The sequence below is a fragment of the Glarea lozoyensis genome, assembly GCF_000409485.1.
Source record: "Glarea lozoyensis ATCC 20868 chromosome Unknown GLAREA12, whole genome shotgun sequence".
NCBI classification, from domain to species: Eukaryota; Fungi; Ascomycota; class Leotiomycetes; order Helotiales; family Helotiaceae; genus Glarea; species Glarea lozoyensis.
In genome coordinates this window covers 340,237-359,854 of record NW_007360986.1, presented here as the reverse complement: position 1 = coordinate 359,854, position 19,618 = coordinate 340,237, and the positions used below count along the sequence as shown (strand labels likewise).

The 19,618-nt window shown below is 38.4% G+C and overlaps 1 protein-coding gene across 1 annotated transcript; it reads left to right on the top strand.

Moving 5' to 3' along the window:
- Positions 1 to 645: 645 nt before the first annotated feature.
- On the top strand, positions 646 to 2,312 carry GLAREA_10572 (uncharacterized protein; the record flags this gene model as incomplete). Its single annotated transcript, XM_008079673.1, has 2 exons — positions 646 to 1,233; positions 1,284 to 2,312. The coding sequence occupies 2 exons, from the start codon at positions 646 to 648 to the stop codon at positions 2,310 to 2,312; spliced, it is 1,617 nt and encodes a 538-aa protein (XP_008077864.1).
- Positions 2,313 to 19,618: the final 17,306 nt, after the last annotated feature.

Genomic DNA, 19,618 nt, shown 5'->3' with positions numbered 1-19,618 from the left:
CTCAAGGCACAACCCGCAGTCTAGAGATCCACAACCTTAATTAATCACCAGCTGCCCAATAAGCATCGGCACGAGACATCTGCTGGGGTGGTTTTTGGGTTGGACGCGTAACGAGCCTTTTCGACTGCAGCTGGTGTTGTGCCATTGCTGTACAAGTATGCAGGGTTCGAGGAGCTTGGGCCCAGCTTCGACTGAAGGCGTGCCTGACAGTCCCCGGAAAACTTCTCTAGTCAAGCTAGCCTGGCCGAAGTTTGTCAACAATTGCACTTTGCAGTCCAGTCGTGGAAGCACGTCTCCTTCAAGCTACTCATGACGTCTAGTCTTATTCCGCTCATTGCCTCTCTCGAGCTATTCTCCGCGTCGGCAGAGCTACGCCCCTGCAGCTTCATCAGAGCAACGCTTGAGATTTCCCCAATGCTCCGGCTCTTGAAGCTCTTTCGAGCTGGGACCCAAGCTGGATACTCCACTATCCAATGGAATGGGACTCCAGTTCCTTAGTAGGTGACATAATACCTGAATCTGTCGGCGTCATTCCATCACTGCCGTTGAAAAACGTGTGGCCATGGGACCACAGCCACTGATATAAATACATTCCACTACCCATCACTCAAACATCATTCTCACAAGCATTTTACCCAGCGCAAAATGCTTTTCAGAACGACCTTAAGCGCCGGCTTCATTGCCGCGGCGCATGCGCTTCCACAAGCCATCAGCCAGATTTCAGATGGACAGGTTCAGGTTCCCACTGCCACACCCATCCAGCAGATTTCTGACGGACAGATTCAGAACCCAGCTCCAACAGCAACACCTGTGGCTGCAGCGACGGGCAACTACTCGCCATTGCCATATTCCTACAGTCAAGAGCCTTATGTAGACAGTTCCGCTGTCTCTTCGGCCGCCTCTGTTGCTGGACTTCCAGTCAGTGCGATTCCTGGAGCTACCAACGCTGTTCCTCCACGAGTTAGCAGTGTAGTCACTGGAGTCACCAGCCATGGCCCATACAGTGGTACACCAACAACCACTGGAGCTGTGAGCAACTCCCCAGCTGGAACCGCCATTCCAGCACTTCCACCAAACCCAACAGCGTTGACATACAATCCCAACGGTACTCTCAACGACCAGCAACCAATCCCATACCAACCTGCTGGAGGTTTGGGTACAAACGGCACCGAGCCAGTTTACCGTGTTCAGTCCGATTTCGACTACCAATCTATCCTCGTCGGTCTTTACCAGGTAAGCATTTCTCATCAAAACATGGCAGAACATGACACTAATAACTTCAGGAATGGATCGAGTTGGATCTTTTCAACCACATTCTGGCCACCTTCAGCGAAGAGGAATTCACCGAAGCTGGCTTGACTGCTAGCGATCGATACTTGATTGAATTCATGGCCGTTCAAGAGACTGGTCACGCCACCCTTCTCAGCAATTTGTTGGGAGGACCAGGAGGTGCAACTCCACAATGTACCTACAACTACCCATTCACCACCGTCCGTGAAGCATTCGATTTCACCCAAAAGCTTACACGTTTCGGAGAGTCTGGTGTTTGGGGTTTCCAAGCTCATCTCGATTCCCGCGAGGTTGCTCAATTGCTTGATCAATCCATCGCCACTGAGGCTCGTCAACAGATGATCTTCAGACAATTCGCTGGCTTGTTCCCAATGCCAGTTTGGTTCGAGACTGGTATTCCACAATCCTGGGCATGGACTTTGCTCGCACCATACATCTCCGAGTGCCCAGCAAACTCCAAGAGATTGGCATGGCAAAACTTCCCAGGACTCAACGTCCTCAACCAGCCCAACAGCGCCCGCTGGAACGCTACCCAAACCCCATTGAACGAGACAGTCGGATGGGGAGGAGCTCGTCCTTCAAACTCCGACGTCCCAGCCGAAGACTCCTGCGTCGGCCGCAACATCACCGGTGAGGACTGCTCAGCCGCCATCTCCCAAAACCGAACCATCCCTCTCTCCTACCCAGGTCGTGAGGTTTTCCTCGAGTGGGAGAATCCAGGCAAGCCAGTCGGCCCAAACAACTCCTACATCACCGCCACCATGGCTGGCGCACCCGAGTTCGTCCTCTGGGTCAGTCAGCTCAACATCACATACTCGCCTTTGACCAACATTAGTCAAAACGGTGAGATGTGGTATGGACAGACTATCCAACCGGATGTTAGCACGTACGAGGGTGATCCTGCTATCAACGGCACGATGTTCATCGCGCTTACTGATGCGGATTTGCCGTTTACCGCGTTCAACTTGAGCATGGTTAACCCGCACGTGGCTGCTGGTCCTTTCTTGTACCAGGCTGGATAGAGAATGGTGTAAAAGAAAACTGAAAGGAAAGAATGTACTATAGTGGTTGGGGAATGTGTAAATAGCGTGTGTGTTGGTGAAAATTAATTTAATGAGCTATATTATCTATAATACCTTTGCATCATTTGAGTCATCATGTGAAGGCTCCTGAATCATCTCATACCGTAAGCTCTTCGTGTGGACTAAGAAGAGCACTAATTCCAAGCCAAAATCTCAATCTTCCATCAACCACACAATCTTCCAATGGATTCGGATTTGAATACCATACCTTTTTTTTCTACATGAAAAATCTCTCTCACCTCGCAATCTCCCCACCCTTAATATCCCATCTCGCGTCCTTGACATACTCTAGACGCCAATCCCTCCTCACGAATATTCCACAAGCGATAGAAAAAGACCGTTCATATTTCCGACACAAAACGTTATCACGTCTTGTAAAAAATATCTCCATTTTAAATCTATCTATCTCATAAAATTCTCATATTGCGTATGTGATTACTCTTTTGAAAACATTCTCATATTGCGTATTATCTGATCCATCTATCTTTTCACATTTGCGGCCAGGTCTGCATGTCAACCAAGGTTCAACGACCTGCGTTTCTGGAATCTCACACCCCCCTGAGGGTTTGTGTTGTGATTTTATGTTTGAGGTGTATGGGGGGTGGAGATGGGGGATGGGGGATGGGGGATGGGGATGGAAGGATATCTGTGGGTGAGTGAGTGGGGCAGTGGGTGAGTGGGTAGGTAGGTAGGTAGCTTGTTCGAGCGCTCAGCAATTCTCGTGTCGAGGTGAGGGGAGAGGGGGTTTGAGGGAGGGAGGGGTGGGGAGGAAGGGGTAGAGATTATATATGCCATGCGAAGACAAATATAAATAATCTTCGTAGTGTCTATTCTGTTTGGATTATGGGTTTTCGGTGGCGAGTTCAGTTTCGGTGACAACCTCCCTCCTCCCTCCTATTTCCCAACCAGCAAATCCACGTCCTCGAACCTACTACCTCAACACTCCTCATACCTGCTTAAACCAGTTCCTATTAGATTTATCTATACACAACACCTCCTCCACCTCATCAACACTAGTATTAATTACCGAGTCATCGACCAAGAAAGCATTCCGAGAGTCTAGGCGACGATAAATAAGCCACGCAGTCACTCAATACTTCCTCCACCTAACATATTTGAAAACAATTCGACCTCGCAATCTCAACCCTTCAAATATCAACGACCCTTCAGACCCCAACGATCCTTCAGACCCTCAACGATCCTTTAAATCATCGCTAAACCGTCGACTAACAGCTTCCAAGACGTTGAACATTTATGTGGAAATGGCCAATTGGGTTGTGTGAAGAGTGTCGAGTGATAAAGCGAATCAATGTGAGCAGAGGAGAAAAAGTGAAGTATGGTCGCTGGTATAAAATAAACTAACATTATATAACGACGACGAAACGGAGGGATGTGGGTTTCGTTGTAGTGACACGACGGCCGGATTTTATAGCTTGGATCTTTGAGAAGAAGAGAAGGAAAAGGTGGGAAAAGAATTTGGAGTTTATTAATATGGTAGTAGGGGACTTGGTGTGGGATGAGGGGGATGGGATGAGAATGATTAAAATCAATATCCCAATCTTCAATCTTCGGAAGATATGCTTCGATAATAAAAACCATGTCCCCTCCCCAACTCCCCAAATCTATAATCCTCTAAAAACACCCCCCAAATTCCCTCGAACCCCATACACTCGGCTATAGAATAACCATAAAATGCTCTTCTTGCTACCACAAACCAATACGGGTCATCAAGTTAACACATGGAGGAGATGGGAGGCTCTGTGATTGAGGGGATGGGATGGGGATAGGATGTGACAGGTGTGGGAGGGTAGGATGTGAGGTTTGTTTTATGACGAGAGGGGATTGATTATAGTCAACTTCGTAGCCTGTATTTTGTTTTAATGATATTAGTATTTCGGTGGTGAGAACCCTTTCGACGACAAACCTCCCCCTCTTATTATTATTCCCATCACCATAAAACCGCTTCCATCCCTTCCCCAACTCCCTTCGCATCACCCAAATCTCTCACCTCCCATGACAAATTCAAACAAAGATCCGCTTGTTCATCACACTTTCTGTATCTCAATCAACGACTTCGGTTCCAACTGATGAGAGTTAGTCTCTTAATATCGGATTTACAAATAAGTCATGAAGCTGAAGATACTAAGGTTTTTGTGAGATAGTTTGGGATTTGGGGGGTTGGTTATGGTGGTGGGTTTGGTTTCTGGGGATGAGAGGAGAGGTGTAAGAGGGAAATTCGGGTGGTGGGGAAGGAGTGGAAGGAGAGTGGAATGGATGGTTTGTGATATCTATAAACGAGAAACTCAGGAGTTTCCTTGTGGAGATAATAACACCATTGAGCTCATTTCACCAGGGGTGTCTCTGTGATCGGATTAAGGAGATGGGATAGGATGGGCTGGGGATAGTGGGGAGAAATGTAGTGAGATGGGAATAATTGCATCGGGGCTTTTTGGATCTAGTTGAAACTTGGGAGGACGTTGACGATATGATTCGTCGATTCGGTAGTGGACTTAAATTCGATGACAACTATCACCCCTCGCAACTTATTCTCAACAAAGCATTATTGCTAACATTCTCTAAGGCTAAATTTAAGGTTCTTGTTAGATTAGGGTCTAAGTTGAGATTTAGTTAAAAGCCTCTTTATTCTATTTCTATCCCGAGGTGGCATAGTTGAGATGATGAGAAGTGTTTCATTGTCTAGTCGTCTGATGTTTTCTAGGGGTCTTATATAATTAGGGCTAGGTAGAAGAAAACATTATGTTTTTAGCATCTCTTCCTGTGCTCTTGAATTTCTAATTCGTAAATTTAACTCGAGAGAATATTAAAAAATCTTCCTTAATACCTAACACTTTTGAAAACCACGAAACGTTCTCCTAATTCACTCTCCAATATTTTGGCAGTACTTCAAACCCCCACGTACTGACCGTCTAAGTACAAAATTTGTCTCCTCCAATACCCTACTATTCTATTATTTGAAAATCCGTATTTATACTCGATGAAAACTACAGGAATGCTCATTCCTTCCTTTCTCCCTTTCGACTCTTGCTATGTTAAATCGGAACACGTTCGACAGCCGTAAAGGATGAAATCAATGTATAAAAGACTTACTATCTTACTAGTACTAGTATATCCAGTAGTCTTCGATGGACTTAGCCCGAAGAAACCGGTGTATCTGTCAGTTGAGTGATGCCAGTCGTACATTCAATTAAAAATGCAAATTTAAGGACATGACGGTATCGAGAAAAAGAGGTGGGTGGTGCGCTTTTGACTATTTAAAATCGATGTGGATTTAAGAGTGAAATTGATTCGGTAGTGAAATGAATTTCAATGACAAACTTCCCCTTATATATCGGTTCACGTAATCCTTACATGAACGCAAAAGTAGAAGAAATAGGGAATGTGATCTGAAAAGCGTTATTTACGTACACTTCTAGGTATCATCTAGTTATTCTCTTCTTCTGGATTCTTAAAGTCGATGGAAGATTTGGTATTCAATTTCTCGTTTGCTCGTCAGTGAAGAGTGGGGAGTGGGATTTTAAGGTGTGGATTACTAGGCTGTAGGGAGTTGTGGGAGGGAGAGCGAATTAATGAAGGAGAGGGTTTGGAAAGGGTTTGGTTTGTTTTAATTCTTCGAAACTATTAGGGGATGAAGTCTTTTGAAACACTGTAATTTTGCGATTATTGGAAATCGATGTGTATTCTAATCCGTCTTTATCCTCCCAAGTTCCTCCCAAAAACTCAAGCTGAAGAATAAACATAGCTTAAGATTACAACTCTAAAACTCCCAATACCCATAAATCCAAGTCTTCTCTAACTACACTAACGTCCGAATCCATAAAATCCACATCAAATTCTCTACATTTACACCTACATCCACATCCTACCACCTCTTTCTTCCCTGGCCCCCTGTGTTATTTTGTTTGCAACCTTATTTCCTCTAACCTCGAACTTCAAACAGCTTTTTCAACCTATGACGCTCCTCCCACCCAAAAACAAATCACTCCATAAAACGCCATGCCACTAAGACTTACATCCATAATAAAACAACAACAAAAAAGAAATATAATGTTTGTGCTAGGTCCCTAAGTATGTGGAAATTCTGGGTTGTGCTTTTGTCTAGAGAGCAGGTATGGGGCTTTTGGTGGAGGAATGTTAGATGGTGTTCTTCCAATAGCAAATCTGGGGGAGGGGACGGTTTGGTGAGGGTGGTTTCGGTAGTGGTGGGGGTTTCGGTGACAACATCTTCTACGTTTCGATGAAATTGGAATTGGAGGAATGTTCGTTATTTTATTGAAATGAGAGATATGAAAATAAAGAGTATGGATTGAAGTATTAGCGTCCAATGTTCCAGTCAACCTCGACTAGCCGCTCGAATGACAGCGAGACTGCGGATACCACGCCTAGTGATGTCCAACTAAACTAGGACAATTCTCACATATATGCTCGTGTTTGAAGGGTTTGAAAGGCTTGGATACTAGTTACCGGCTTGTTGTGATACATAGATTATTGTAATTTAATTGACTGTTCGGAAATTTGGAAAAAATAGCTGAGAGTTGGTGGTGAAAACAAGAATAGACAAAGACTTTTTGGAGCGAACAAATACATCTAACTTGTCACGAGTATGTCCCATCTCTCAACAATTTATTTACTTACAGTTGTATTATCAGCTTCCATGTTACTTTAATAGTGATTTGTCGGGGGATACTGGTAAGGACTGGGTTTTGATAAGGGCATAGGTGTAAGGATTATATAGGATAAGGATGGAAAGTGGAGGGGGTGGACGATCGGGAGGGTGGATTGAGATAAGTAGAAGTTCTGGCAGTTACGACGATCTAAAAACACAAATACATTTGTTATCTCACTTCTCCCCAAGCCATGTTAATCCTCCCTTACTTTCTTCCTACTACAATACCGCCTATCTAATATTAAACATATCTCCCTTCCCTCTCTCCAAACCTTAACACAATCGCCCTCGATTTTGGCTTTTATGCATACCTGTAAAATATGTTTCCAAGACAATAGTTCTTACTACAAAGCAGTCCGTTTCCAATTGATTTACTCAACTAAACTGATGAAATAAGACATACGAAGTAACAATACTTTATAGTATAGTATCAGATAAGTACCTTCGGCAGTAAAATCAATTTCGGTGACAACTACCCTTGTAATAAACACCAAATAATCAAACCCACAAGACCACGACATCTTAACTACTCATAATTTCTTTATCTAAGAGCAACACTTCATTTTTGACACCGAGGTAAACAAATGTGATCCTCGCAGACTACTCTCCAGAGCAGATGCATACACTAGGACATAGTGATTGCAGATGATTATTCGTTTCAGTGAAAGGGGGTGATTTATGTCGCGGTTTCCTGGCATTGAGGTTTATCTAACATTAATCTCTTTCATTCACAAAACTACTACTTAACCCTTCTAACGTCTCCTCCCTTCTCCTTCTACTTATCTCCCCTACCCGGTAACTACTATCCTTTTCTCTTTAAGACACTACCTTAGAATTCTCTTTAAACACTACAAAACCTACTATAAACCCCCTTATTCCGACGAGTAATTTCTTTAACTAACTTTACGAAAGAAAGAAATATAGACCTACGTTCTCCCTAAAATAAGACGTTATACTATAGTAGAATCGTACTTATAGAGTACGTACCGGGCTATTACGTTCTAGCTTCTACCTTTAGAGAAAGATAATAGTTTTATAACATTGCCTTATCTTATAAGGTAATGTTATAGTATCTATATAAGATTATATAGTTTAATAGCGCGGATAGAAATAAAAGCTAGATGTTACGAGTAGCGTCGGCCTCGGCGTCGTGATACTCCTAGGACTAAAGGTCCTAGGATTAGGCGAGGTCACGGGAATTAAGTAGTTCCTGGGACCGCCGTCTAATAGCTTAATTTGGTTAATATTAGTAATGTTAATATTAGCGGATCGGCCCCGGTTTTGGGTAGTATTACGTGACAAGTAAGAGTTCGACAAGTTCGCTAGGTTCGCTATCGAACTCGTCGAACTCGTCGGAACTTAGGTAGGGTAGGAAGTCCTATATAATAATTGTAATTTTCTTAGGTAGGAGCTTTGTGCTCAACTCACTATAGTAATAGTATATTATCTGTTTAACCTACTCTTATTATAACGAATAGATCTCCGAATCTATAAGTAATAATCTAGCGCCTACTTCTTAACATACTAACCTTACAATAACCCTAGTCTACCCCGGGTAGAACCGAATCGTTACACTAGAGAGGCGGCGGATTTAGTAATAAAACTATTTTTAGTAATAATTCTTCTGTCTTTTATTACTAATAAATATACTAAGACGAAGTTGGAAATTCCTTAGCTTATAGAAAGAAATATTCGATAAGAGTAAATTAATATAGTTTGTATTTTTACACCTTATAATAAATTAGTTTTTACTATAAGGTATCTTGAAAGAGAACTAGTAAGAACTTACTAATCTTAGATAGTAGGAAAGAATAATATAATTTAATAATTCCTTAAACTAGTAGAGAATTTAATAGTGAAAATTTATTGTAAACGAGGGGATATGTATAATCTAGTATATAGTAAATACAAATAACTAAGATAATAAAAGAGGTAGTTTTTAATAAGTAAAGGAGATAATATTTTAAAGCTATCTAGTAACGAGCTAATATATAAACCCGGAATAGAATAACTATAACTCGAAACAAGTCTACCCTATTATATCCGTCCTCTCTTAGAATACTAAGTCGCCCCCTAACTTAGCTACGTAATATAAATTAAATAATTAAAAGAAAACCTAGATTCCTCTACACCTAACCCTCGGTAGCCTAAGGTAGGCCCTCGGCCGCCTAGGGCTCCTCCGACTCGTTAGAATTATTAGAAACTCTAGAACCCTTACTCTTACTACCCCTTTTAACTATATTACCCCCTAGTACCTTATCTTCCTTAGCGGCCTCTCTAACTACCTTTGTCTTCTTATAAAGATTCTTTACTCCTAGGGTAATCTCTTTTTTCGTAAGAGGGAATAGTGGAATCCTATCGTCCTACCTAGTATAGTAGTTAGACCCTCTATAATCCTATCTACTAGAAGTAAACCCTACGAAACGCGCTCCTAAGATCCCCTTCTTTACTTCCCCTAGATTTCGGTAGTAAGATATATTACTAAACTTCTTTTCTTCCTTACGTCGAAAAGCCTTAATCCTATTCCGAACCCTTTTCTTTACTTCCTCCCTCTACTCGGCTAGGTACTTATCGGATTCTATAAAGTCCTTTCTAAGATATAGCTTCTTCTACCCCTTAACTCTAGTATCTTTCTAAGAAAGCTCTCCGAGTAGAGTATTAGAAATAGCTCCGGGTAGTAATAACTTAACGGTAGCTAGGAAACAACTAGTAGTATAGTAAACGTATAGTAGGTAGTTAGGAATAGTAGGCGGAGACTTTAGTTCCTTCTACGAGAAGGCTACTTCTTTAGAACTTATAGGTTTATCTCGTATAAATCTACTATATTAATTTACTTCTCGAAAAACCCCGAAGACTCCTCTATATCGTTCCTTAGGCTTAGCTAAGAATCTAATAAGAGTAGTTTATTAGAAAAACTTTACTTCGCCTTATTTCGCGGGTTCCTTTTCCTAGGCTACCCTAAGCCTCTTATAGTCTTTATAAGGGAAGTTAAATTTTAATAATCGTAAGACTCCTTATTCGTAGATCTCCTCCTAAGTAAGTTTACTACGACTCTATACCTCTCTAACCTATAGTATTATAGCTCTCTCGACCTTCGAAACTTAGACTAGAGCGCTCTCTTCTCCTTTATTATCTAAAGAAGTAAACCCTACGACTAGTCCGGTTTTACTGTCTATTAGATCCTATAGTTTTATCGGAATAAAGGCGTAAACTTCTCTAGCGTCGCCTATAGTATCCCTAACGTAGAAAGGTATAGCTAGTTGCCTCTAGTTGTCGCCTATAGACAAGTAATATCGAATAGTCTAGTAGAATAGGTCGCCTATTAGAATTTATTAAGCTATAGAATAGTAATAAGAAAATATCTATCTATTTATCTTATCGCCGGAGTCTAACTATTAATACTACCTTATTACCTTAAGTTCCTCTAGTAGTAAAGGGCTAATAGAATTCTCCCCCTTCTACTACTAAGAAAATATATCTAACTTAACCGGCTTAGAACCTATAATAGCCTTACCCTTAAACGCCTCTAGAAAGTAATATTATAGAATAGCTAATTTCTAAATAGGCAAGTCTACGGCGGCTATAGACTTATATCTAAAGCCCCGGTATATAGTAGGTAAAAACTAATTCTCCTCTCTTTCGGAGTCTATATCGAGGGTGTCTTTAATTAGTCGGTTTATAAGCCTATAATACCGATTTTCTAGAGTCTTGTTCGATACCTAGTAGGTTTTTAGACCTAGCTTATAGTAGAAAGCCCGCGTATAAGAGTAATAGCTTCCTCCTTACTAAAATTACCTATTAAAAGTAATAAGCTCTTCCTTCCCTAGTTCTACCGCCGTCTTAATTCCCTTAAAAAACTCTAGTAGAAACTTCGAGTCGTAGCTATAGCTCTATTCTTTATCCGCCTTTCTTCTCGATAGGATACTAACTTTCTTATCTAGTCTCTTTATTTTATTATTAGGATTATTCTTCTCGTTCTCTAAATCCTTACTATTTCCCGCCTCGCTAGATATTCTCGGAATCTACTTTCTTCTCACTTTAGCCTTCTTCTAGAAGCTAGTGTTATTAAATAGCGGAATAAATACTTAGATCTTAGAAGTACCTTTCCTACTACCTTCTCTAGGAATCTTCGGGCGAGCCGAAAGCTTTATCTTTTTATTTAATTTAACTACCCCTTTACCCCTAGCTCTTTTAGTAGCCTTACTCTTACCTATCGCTTTAATTAAAGGCAAGCCGCTACTATTAGAAGTTTTAGAGTTAGAATCGTAGATAACCTCGATACTAATAGCTTCCTTAGACCCCTTACCTTAAGAACCCTTTTTTACTAGCTCTTCCTCGTTAGGATCTTTACTATTAGTACCGATTAGTAGCTCTTTATCTTTTTCTTACTCTTTCTACTCCTAGAATACTTAACTAAAGTATATATCTAAATCTAGTCCTCTGTCCTTATCTAACGAATTATCTAAAAGCGTGTCCCCCGATAGTTTTAGAGCTAAACTACTAGGCCGCCCTAGGCTACTACTAATCTTCTTATCTTTCTCGATAACTATAAAGGTACGAGAAATAGCCGGGGCTAATAATTCGTTAAACTATACCTCTTCTTCTAGGATCCTAGTATCTTTGTTTAGATATATCCTATATCCGACTAAGAGTTACTTTATTATTACTAATAGTATTACCTTATCTTTAATTATTTTAATAGCTAGTCGAATATTAGTAGTTATTACCCTCCTATCTTTTCTTCTACCTAGCTTATTACTTAAAAGACGATCTATAATAGCTACGTTAATATATAGTATAGCCTTAGCGAAGGGTATATCTCTACTTAGTACCCTAAGAGCTTAAGTAAAGGCTCTTATCTAGATTTCTTCTCTATTCTTTCTAACTTAAGTTATAATAGTATTTATCTAGGTTAAACCTCCTTAATCTTTACTCTAGTTCTTTTAAGCCCGGCTTTTTGACTCCTCTCCTCGGTCTCGTTCGACCTTATTTAAGTTTAGAAAAGTCTAAATTACTAGGAAGTATCTATCCTTATATTTCTTTCTTATAGTAAATTCTTCTAGCTATAACTTATTCTCTACTATATAACAATAAACCTCCTCTAACTTTTACGACATATTATTTGTTTTGTCTATTAGTCCTTTACTCTATACCTCTATTATAGTATTCTTATTCTCTCTCAAAAGCCTCTCTAATAATACTCTAATCTTCTTACGATCTAAAGGTAATTAAGTCGGTTTAATTACTAAAAGTTCTACTAACCTTACTACCTATTAATCTTTATTTTTTATAAGGTTTACCTTTATTATAGCTAATTAACTGTCCGCTATCTTAAATCGTAACCCGGAGAGTCCTCGGCCGCCGAGGGTAGTATAGCTAAAATCGTAGTGTCGTAGATCTATAGAAGATACCGAGTCTAGGCTCCTAGCGGGCCTATTAATATAGGACGAAAAGTTACGTAAGCCTCCCGTACGTAATTTAGCGCGGCGTCCGTATATATATAAACCCCCCCCTAGACCCCTTACCTTAAGCCTTAATAACTACCCCTCGGCCGCCTAGGCCTCGCTCTTAAATAGATTCTTTATAATTATTACTACTCTACTAACTATACCGACTAATATATCCTCGGCCGCCGGAGTATTAGCTAATCCTAAGTAGTATACTCCTAAGAAGAAGAACCTTACTAATAGACAACTTACTACTCTTCTAGACTACGACCCTAACCTAAATCCCGATAATACTTTCGACCTTAGCTTTCCGATTACGCCTACTACCGCTAATATAGTACTATTCCTAGACGCCGCCGCGGGAGAATATTACGTTCTAGATCTATACCGAAATAGAAAACTTTACTAACTAAACTACTTAGATATAACCTTCGGTATCCTCTACCTAGCTATTCGGATCTAGCTCCTTTATATTCTATAGGTTTATAGGTTTGTCCTTCTATTCGAGGTAGATCTATTAAAGCCTAATAAATATATTCTATAGAAGAATCGTTAACCTCTTAGAGATAGCCTTCTATACCTAGACAGAAAGATTACTATACTTAGTAGTATTATACTTTAAGGCGAGAATAATAAGTTAAGTAGAATCGAAGTTTCGCTAATAAAGCCCTACGATCTCCTCAAGTATCTAGATTACGTTTCCTAGAAGATAAAAACCTTATTCGGCGGTAGAAAGCTTACTTTAAGTAGCGACTCTAAACCTATTATTTAGAAAGATAAGATAAAGCTTAATATTTAGCCTAATCCTTATCTCCTCTCTTCTCTAGTATCGAATATTATAAGCTCTCCTCCTATAGCCTCTTTAAGTAAAAGCGTAGGAAAAAAGCCTTCTAGTAAGGTTAGTACCCTACGTATCCTAAAGGGTCTAAAGGCTACCCCTAGGAGTACTCTAGCTAAGCCGTCTAGGAGCGCCTTAACTAAATTATCCCCGAAAATAGAAGAAGACCTTTACGACTTAGAGGAAGGCGACTTCGTTTCCCTTATTATTTCTAAAGAGCCCTAGGTTATAGAACTCTATAAGGACAAGAAATATATAAAAATTAGACTAGACTAAGTTAAGAGCTATTACGAGGCGCTAAGTATAAAACTTATTATCCTAGAAAAGGAGCGATAAGCGAAAATAGTTCGTTTAACTAAAGAGGTAAAGCGAGACTTCTATAAGTAAAGAGAGAATTGTCGAGAAATTCGTATACTTAAGGCGATAAGTGTTACGAGTAGCGTCGGCCTCGGCGTCGTAATACTCCTAGGACTAAAGGCCCTAGGATTAGGCGAGGTCACGGGAATTAAGTAGTTCCTAGGACCGCCGTCTAATTACTTAATTTAGTTAATATTAGTAATGTTTATATTAGTAGATAGGCCCCGGTTTTAGGTAGTATTACGTGACAAGTAAGAGTTCGATAAGTTCGCCGGGTTTACTATCGAACTCGTCGAACTCGTCGAACCCGTCGGGATTTAGGTAGGGTAGGAAGTCCTATATAATAATTATAGTTTCCTTAGATAGGAGCTTCGTACTTAACTTATTATAGTAATAGTATATTATCTGTTTAACTTACTCTTATTATAACAAATAGATCTCTAAATCTATAAGTAATAATCTTGTACCTACTTCTCAATATACTAACCCTATAATAACCCTAGTCTACCCCGGGTAGAACCGAATCGTTACACTTTAAGTACCTATTCTTAGTAAGTACTAGATTATTAATAATAGCTCTAAACGTTACTAGTCTAGCCGGAAGCGTCGTAGAAACCCCGGTACTACTACTACCTCTACTAGTCCCTACTATAATCGAGGTAAAGAAAGGCCTACGAATCCCTTCGCTAGATAAGTATAATAGAACTCTAGCTAACCTAGAGTAGTTTATTATAAAGGCTTAGCTCTATATAGGTTTTTACGGAGATAAGTTTAGGAATAATATAGATAAGGTTTTATTCCTAATCTCGCGCTTCGAGGGAAGGGCCTATAACTAGATCGAGCCTTATATTAGTAATTACTAGGAGAATAAGACCCAAATAGGATTAGTATCTACAGTTTACTCCTAGTTTGTTAAAGATTATTTTAAATTAATAAAAGACTTTATAGCTAGTATAAGGAAAGCTTTCGGAGATATCGATATTAAGAAAAAGTTAGAGTTAGCTCTACTTAAGCTCACCTAGACTAGGTTAGCTATCTATTACAATATCGACTTCTAGTAAACCTTAGCTAGGTTAGGACTAGACGATAAAGCCCTAAGAATACTATTCTACTAAGGATTAAAGGAATTTGTAAAGGACGAATTATTACGTATAGATCCTCTTAAGAGCCTTTACAAGCTAAGTAAAGCCGCTATTAAAATCGATAACCGAGCGTATAAACGTCGTATTAAAAAGAAAGGAGTTTATTCTTACTATATACGTCTAACTAAGAACCGCTATAGCGATCTAATAGAACTCGATACGATTAGTAGAAGGGAACTTAACGCCTCGAAAAAGAATAAGAAGAAGCTTTCTAATAAAGAAAGAATACGTCGAAGAAAGAAGGGACTCTACTTTAAGTATAGGAAAGAAGGTTATATAGCTAGTTTCTATTATAAAGGAAAGCCGTAGAAAGGCTAGAAAAAATAGTTTAGTAATACTAGATAGCTAGCTATAATAGATAGAGCTACCCTACTAGAAGGTAATTAGGGTAAGCGAGAGGCTACTAAACTTAGTTTAGTAGTCTAGGTAAGGTCTAAGGTACCTCTAATAGCTAAGGAACACTAGATCGGAGACTCCTTATACTAGACGGACTCGGAACCCGATAGCTACTCGGCTTACTAATCTAAGGAAGTAATTCTAAAACCTAGGGAATACTAGTACTTCTAAGAGATAATAGATAAAGGAAATATCTAGAAGACTAAGGAGGGCCTAAAGTTTACTACTAACTAGTAGATATAGAGAGAGAAACCCGTAATCGATATACCTTATAAAGTGTCTTTCGTAGATACTAAAAGGGTAGTATTCTAATAAGAATATACCTAGAAAACGACTATCGAACTACTTAGACTAGTTAGGTAGTTACCCTACTTAAATAATATTCTTAAGCTAGGAGATATTTAAGAAATTATTAGTAAATCTCTAGGAAAACGTATCTAGGAATAGGTCTCTTTTGTCGAGAGATAAACCGATAAGTTCGCCTAATAAGAGGCCCTAATTCTAGATACGTATACCCTACGCCTTAGTATACCCTATCGTTTATAAGAATAGGTAACGTAATACCGTGTATAGACCGACCTACTCCGAGATATAGAGGTTACGGAGATATTATTAGACCCTCGTAAGCTCTATACTACTAGAGAATAGGGACAAATTACGGTCGAAATAAAGATTAGAGGAAAACTAATTAGAGTTATAATCGACTTAGAAGCTAATAGGAACTATATCTTACCCTATATAGTAAAGAAGTTAAATATTCCTATAACTAATATTTAACTATACTCTCTAAAACTTATAAATAGGTTAGATTATATTAACGGATAGATTAATAAAGTAACTATCCTATTAAAATTATCCTCGCTAGATAGATATAAAGCTAATATCTAGTTTAATATTACCGAAATCGGAAACTACGAGGCTATATTAAGAATAGCCTAGATCTAAGAGTATAACCTAGAAATAGATTAGTATATAAATACTGTAACCTATAGGAGATACGCCTATAAGGGTACGTAGGTTTGACTATAAGGCTAGAGAGAGGTTTACGCTACCTCCTCTAAGGCGCCCGGACACCTCGAAGGAATAGAGGGTCCTCTATAGGATACCGGTAAGAGTATAGAAAAACAAATACCTATATAGTATAGAAGATTTAAGAAGTTATTCGAAAACCCGGAAGACTTTCGAGCCTTACCCGAATACTAACTATAGGATTACGAGATTAATCTAAAAGAAGGAAGATAACCGCCTTTCGAGAAATTAAGACGACACCGGTTTAACGTCTCTAAGACGTTAGAGGAATACGTCGATACGGTACTTAAGAAAGGATAGATTAGGCTATTTAAATCGCTAGCTACCTCGAATATACTAGTAGTAGTAAAGACGGGTAATAATAAAGGAAGACCTTACGGAGACTTCCGAAGGCTAAACGATATTACTATTAGGGACTAATACCCTTTACTAAATACGTAGTATCTATAGGACAGACTAGCTAAAGTAAAAATATTTACGAAACTCGACTAGAGGAACGCCTTTAACCTTATTAGGATTAAGGAAGAATATAAGTAGATAACTATATTTATTATACCCTCTAGCTAATATAAATATACTATTATACTATTCGGGCTAACTAACGCCTCTATAATATACTAGAGGTAGAACGATAATATTCTACGAGAGTACCTCGATAAGTTTATTATCTATTACCTTAATAATATTCTCGTTTATTTAGAAAACGAGAATAAATATAAGGAATATATCCGCTTAGTCCTAGAAGCCTTAGCTAAGGTGGACTCGAGACTAAAGCGAAAGAAATACGAGTTCGGCGTCCGGAAAACTAAGTTTCTAGAGTTTATTATTAAACTAGGGAAAATAAATATTGACCCGAAGAAGATCTAATAAATAAAGAACTAGCTAGAACTAGAAAATATTAAAGATATCTAGTTATTTCTCGGTTTTAGAAACTTCTACCGATAATTTATAGAAGGATATTTAAGGATTATAGGACCGCTTACTAATCTTACCCGAAAGAATATACCCTTCCTTATAGGAGAAAAGAAGAAAGTAGCTATATAGGAATTAAAAGATCGGTTTACTAGAGAACTAGTTATTAGGAGTTTTAGTATTAATAAACTAAGTATAGTCGAGACTAATACCTTAGATACTACTATAGATACTATTTACCTTTAACTAGACAAGAATAGAAAGATATACTCTGTTATATATTACTCCGAGAAATACTCGCCGGCTAAATAGAACTATAATATCTATAAGAAGGAACTTATAGCTATAGTTAAAGTACTAAGATATTAGAAGATTTATCTTTAAGGAGCTAAATTCCTAGTTATTATCTTTATAGATTATAAGAACTTACGAACGTTTTTAATAATAAAGAAATTAGATAATCGACGAATAGTATAATAGGCTAAAGAACTCGCCTATTTCGATATTATAATTAAATATATAAAGAGAATAGATAATCCCCGGGCTAACGCTTTAAGCCGTTAACCGGGATACGAGGGAGATAAGATCTATAAAAAACAAGCTATTCTTAAAGAAGATAAAGATAGAAATCTTATCTCTAACTCTAAGGTAATTACCGCCCTTACTAAAGTCCGAGGCCTATAGTATAATAATATTATAGACGCCTAGAACAAGGAACTAGTAGCCCCTAAGAGGAGCTCGCTATATAAAGATAGAAAACTTAAAGTACTAAGTTTATATACTTTAGAATTTATCTAGAAGTTCTATAAAGCCTTAGAATATAGTTATTAGGGAATTAGGAGAACCTTCTAGAGAATTTAGTAGTAATATTACGTCGATAAGCTATAAACTTTAGTTAAGAAGGTAGTAACCGAATACGATATCTATATTCGAAATAAATCTATATACTATATACCTTATAGACTTATAGGACAAATACCTATTTTAAAGAAACTATAGAAAATAATATTATAGGATTTTATCGTTAAACTCCTACTATTAAGAGACCTAATAATAGAAGTTAAATACGATACGATCCTAGTTATAATAGAAAGACTTACTAAGTATATAATTCTAATACTATATAAGAAGTTAAGTACTACTAAGGAGTTAGTATATACTTTTATCTATTATATAGTCGCGGACTACGGTACCCTAGAAGAAATAGTCTTAGACCGAGATAAACTATTTATATCTAAATTCTAGACGGCCGTAACCGCCTATATAGGAATAAAGCGAAAGCTATTAATATCGTTCTATCTATAGATAAATAGAGGTAACAAAAGAATAAACTAAGTAGTTAAAGTATACTTAAGGTATTACGTAAACTATAAATAAGATAATTAGGTCGCCTTATTACTAATAGCCTAGTTCTCGTATAATAGTATAGCTACGGAGATAATATAAGTATCGCTATTTAAAGCTAATTTTAGTTATAAGAAAATAGTGTTCTAAGAACCTTATAACGCGTCTATCGACAACTAGGTAGAAAGGATCCTTGTTAATAATCTTTCCTCTCTTTATAAATAACTCGTCGAAGAACTTAAGTTTATCTTAGAAAGAAATACGTCCTACTATAATAAGAAACGTAGTTAGGAGCCTACGCTAGGAGAGGGGGATAGAGTTTATTTAGTTAGACGAAATATTTAGACAAAACGACTAAGTAATAAACTAGATAATAAGAAACTAAGACTATTTAAAATTAAAGCGTATAAAGGACCTTTAAATTATAAACTAACTCTACTAAAAAGTATAAATATCTTTCTAGTATTCTATATATCTCTCCTCGAGCTAGTACCGCCTAGAGCGCTACTAGCTCTAGTTATAGAAATAGAACTAGTAAACCTTAACGCCGAGTATAAAGTTAAAAGAATCTTAGACTATAAACTCGTTAGAGGAAAACTACGTTATCTAATAAAATAGAAGGACTACCTATAATTAGAAAATATATAGGAACTAATAAGTAACCTTAACTACCCTAAGTAGCTTAAGAAGTTCTACTACTAGTATCTAGGGCCTCCTAGAAAGACTTAAAATCGAAATTCGGATTAAGTAGCGATAGGTCGTAAGCGGAGAAGTCGTCGGGCGGGGTAGGGTAGGCTAGTAGTCGTTCTACTTCTACTTCCCTCTCCTCCTTCTCCCTCTTCTCCTCTTCTTCCTACCGCTCCTTCCTCTCTAACTCGTCTAGCTCGTCTAGCGAGTTAAGACCCGCCGAAATTATCTTCTACTTTTACTTATAAAGAAAGCGTTTCTACTTCTTAATACGTAGGGCGCGGGAGGTGGCCTCCTATTAGGCCGCCTACGCCTTCTACTAAAGATCTTATACCTCTTCTTCCTCGGCCTCTAGCTTAGCCTCCTAAGCCTCGATACTCTCCTAGTCGAATTCCGTAGGTATCTAGTTT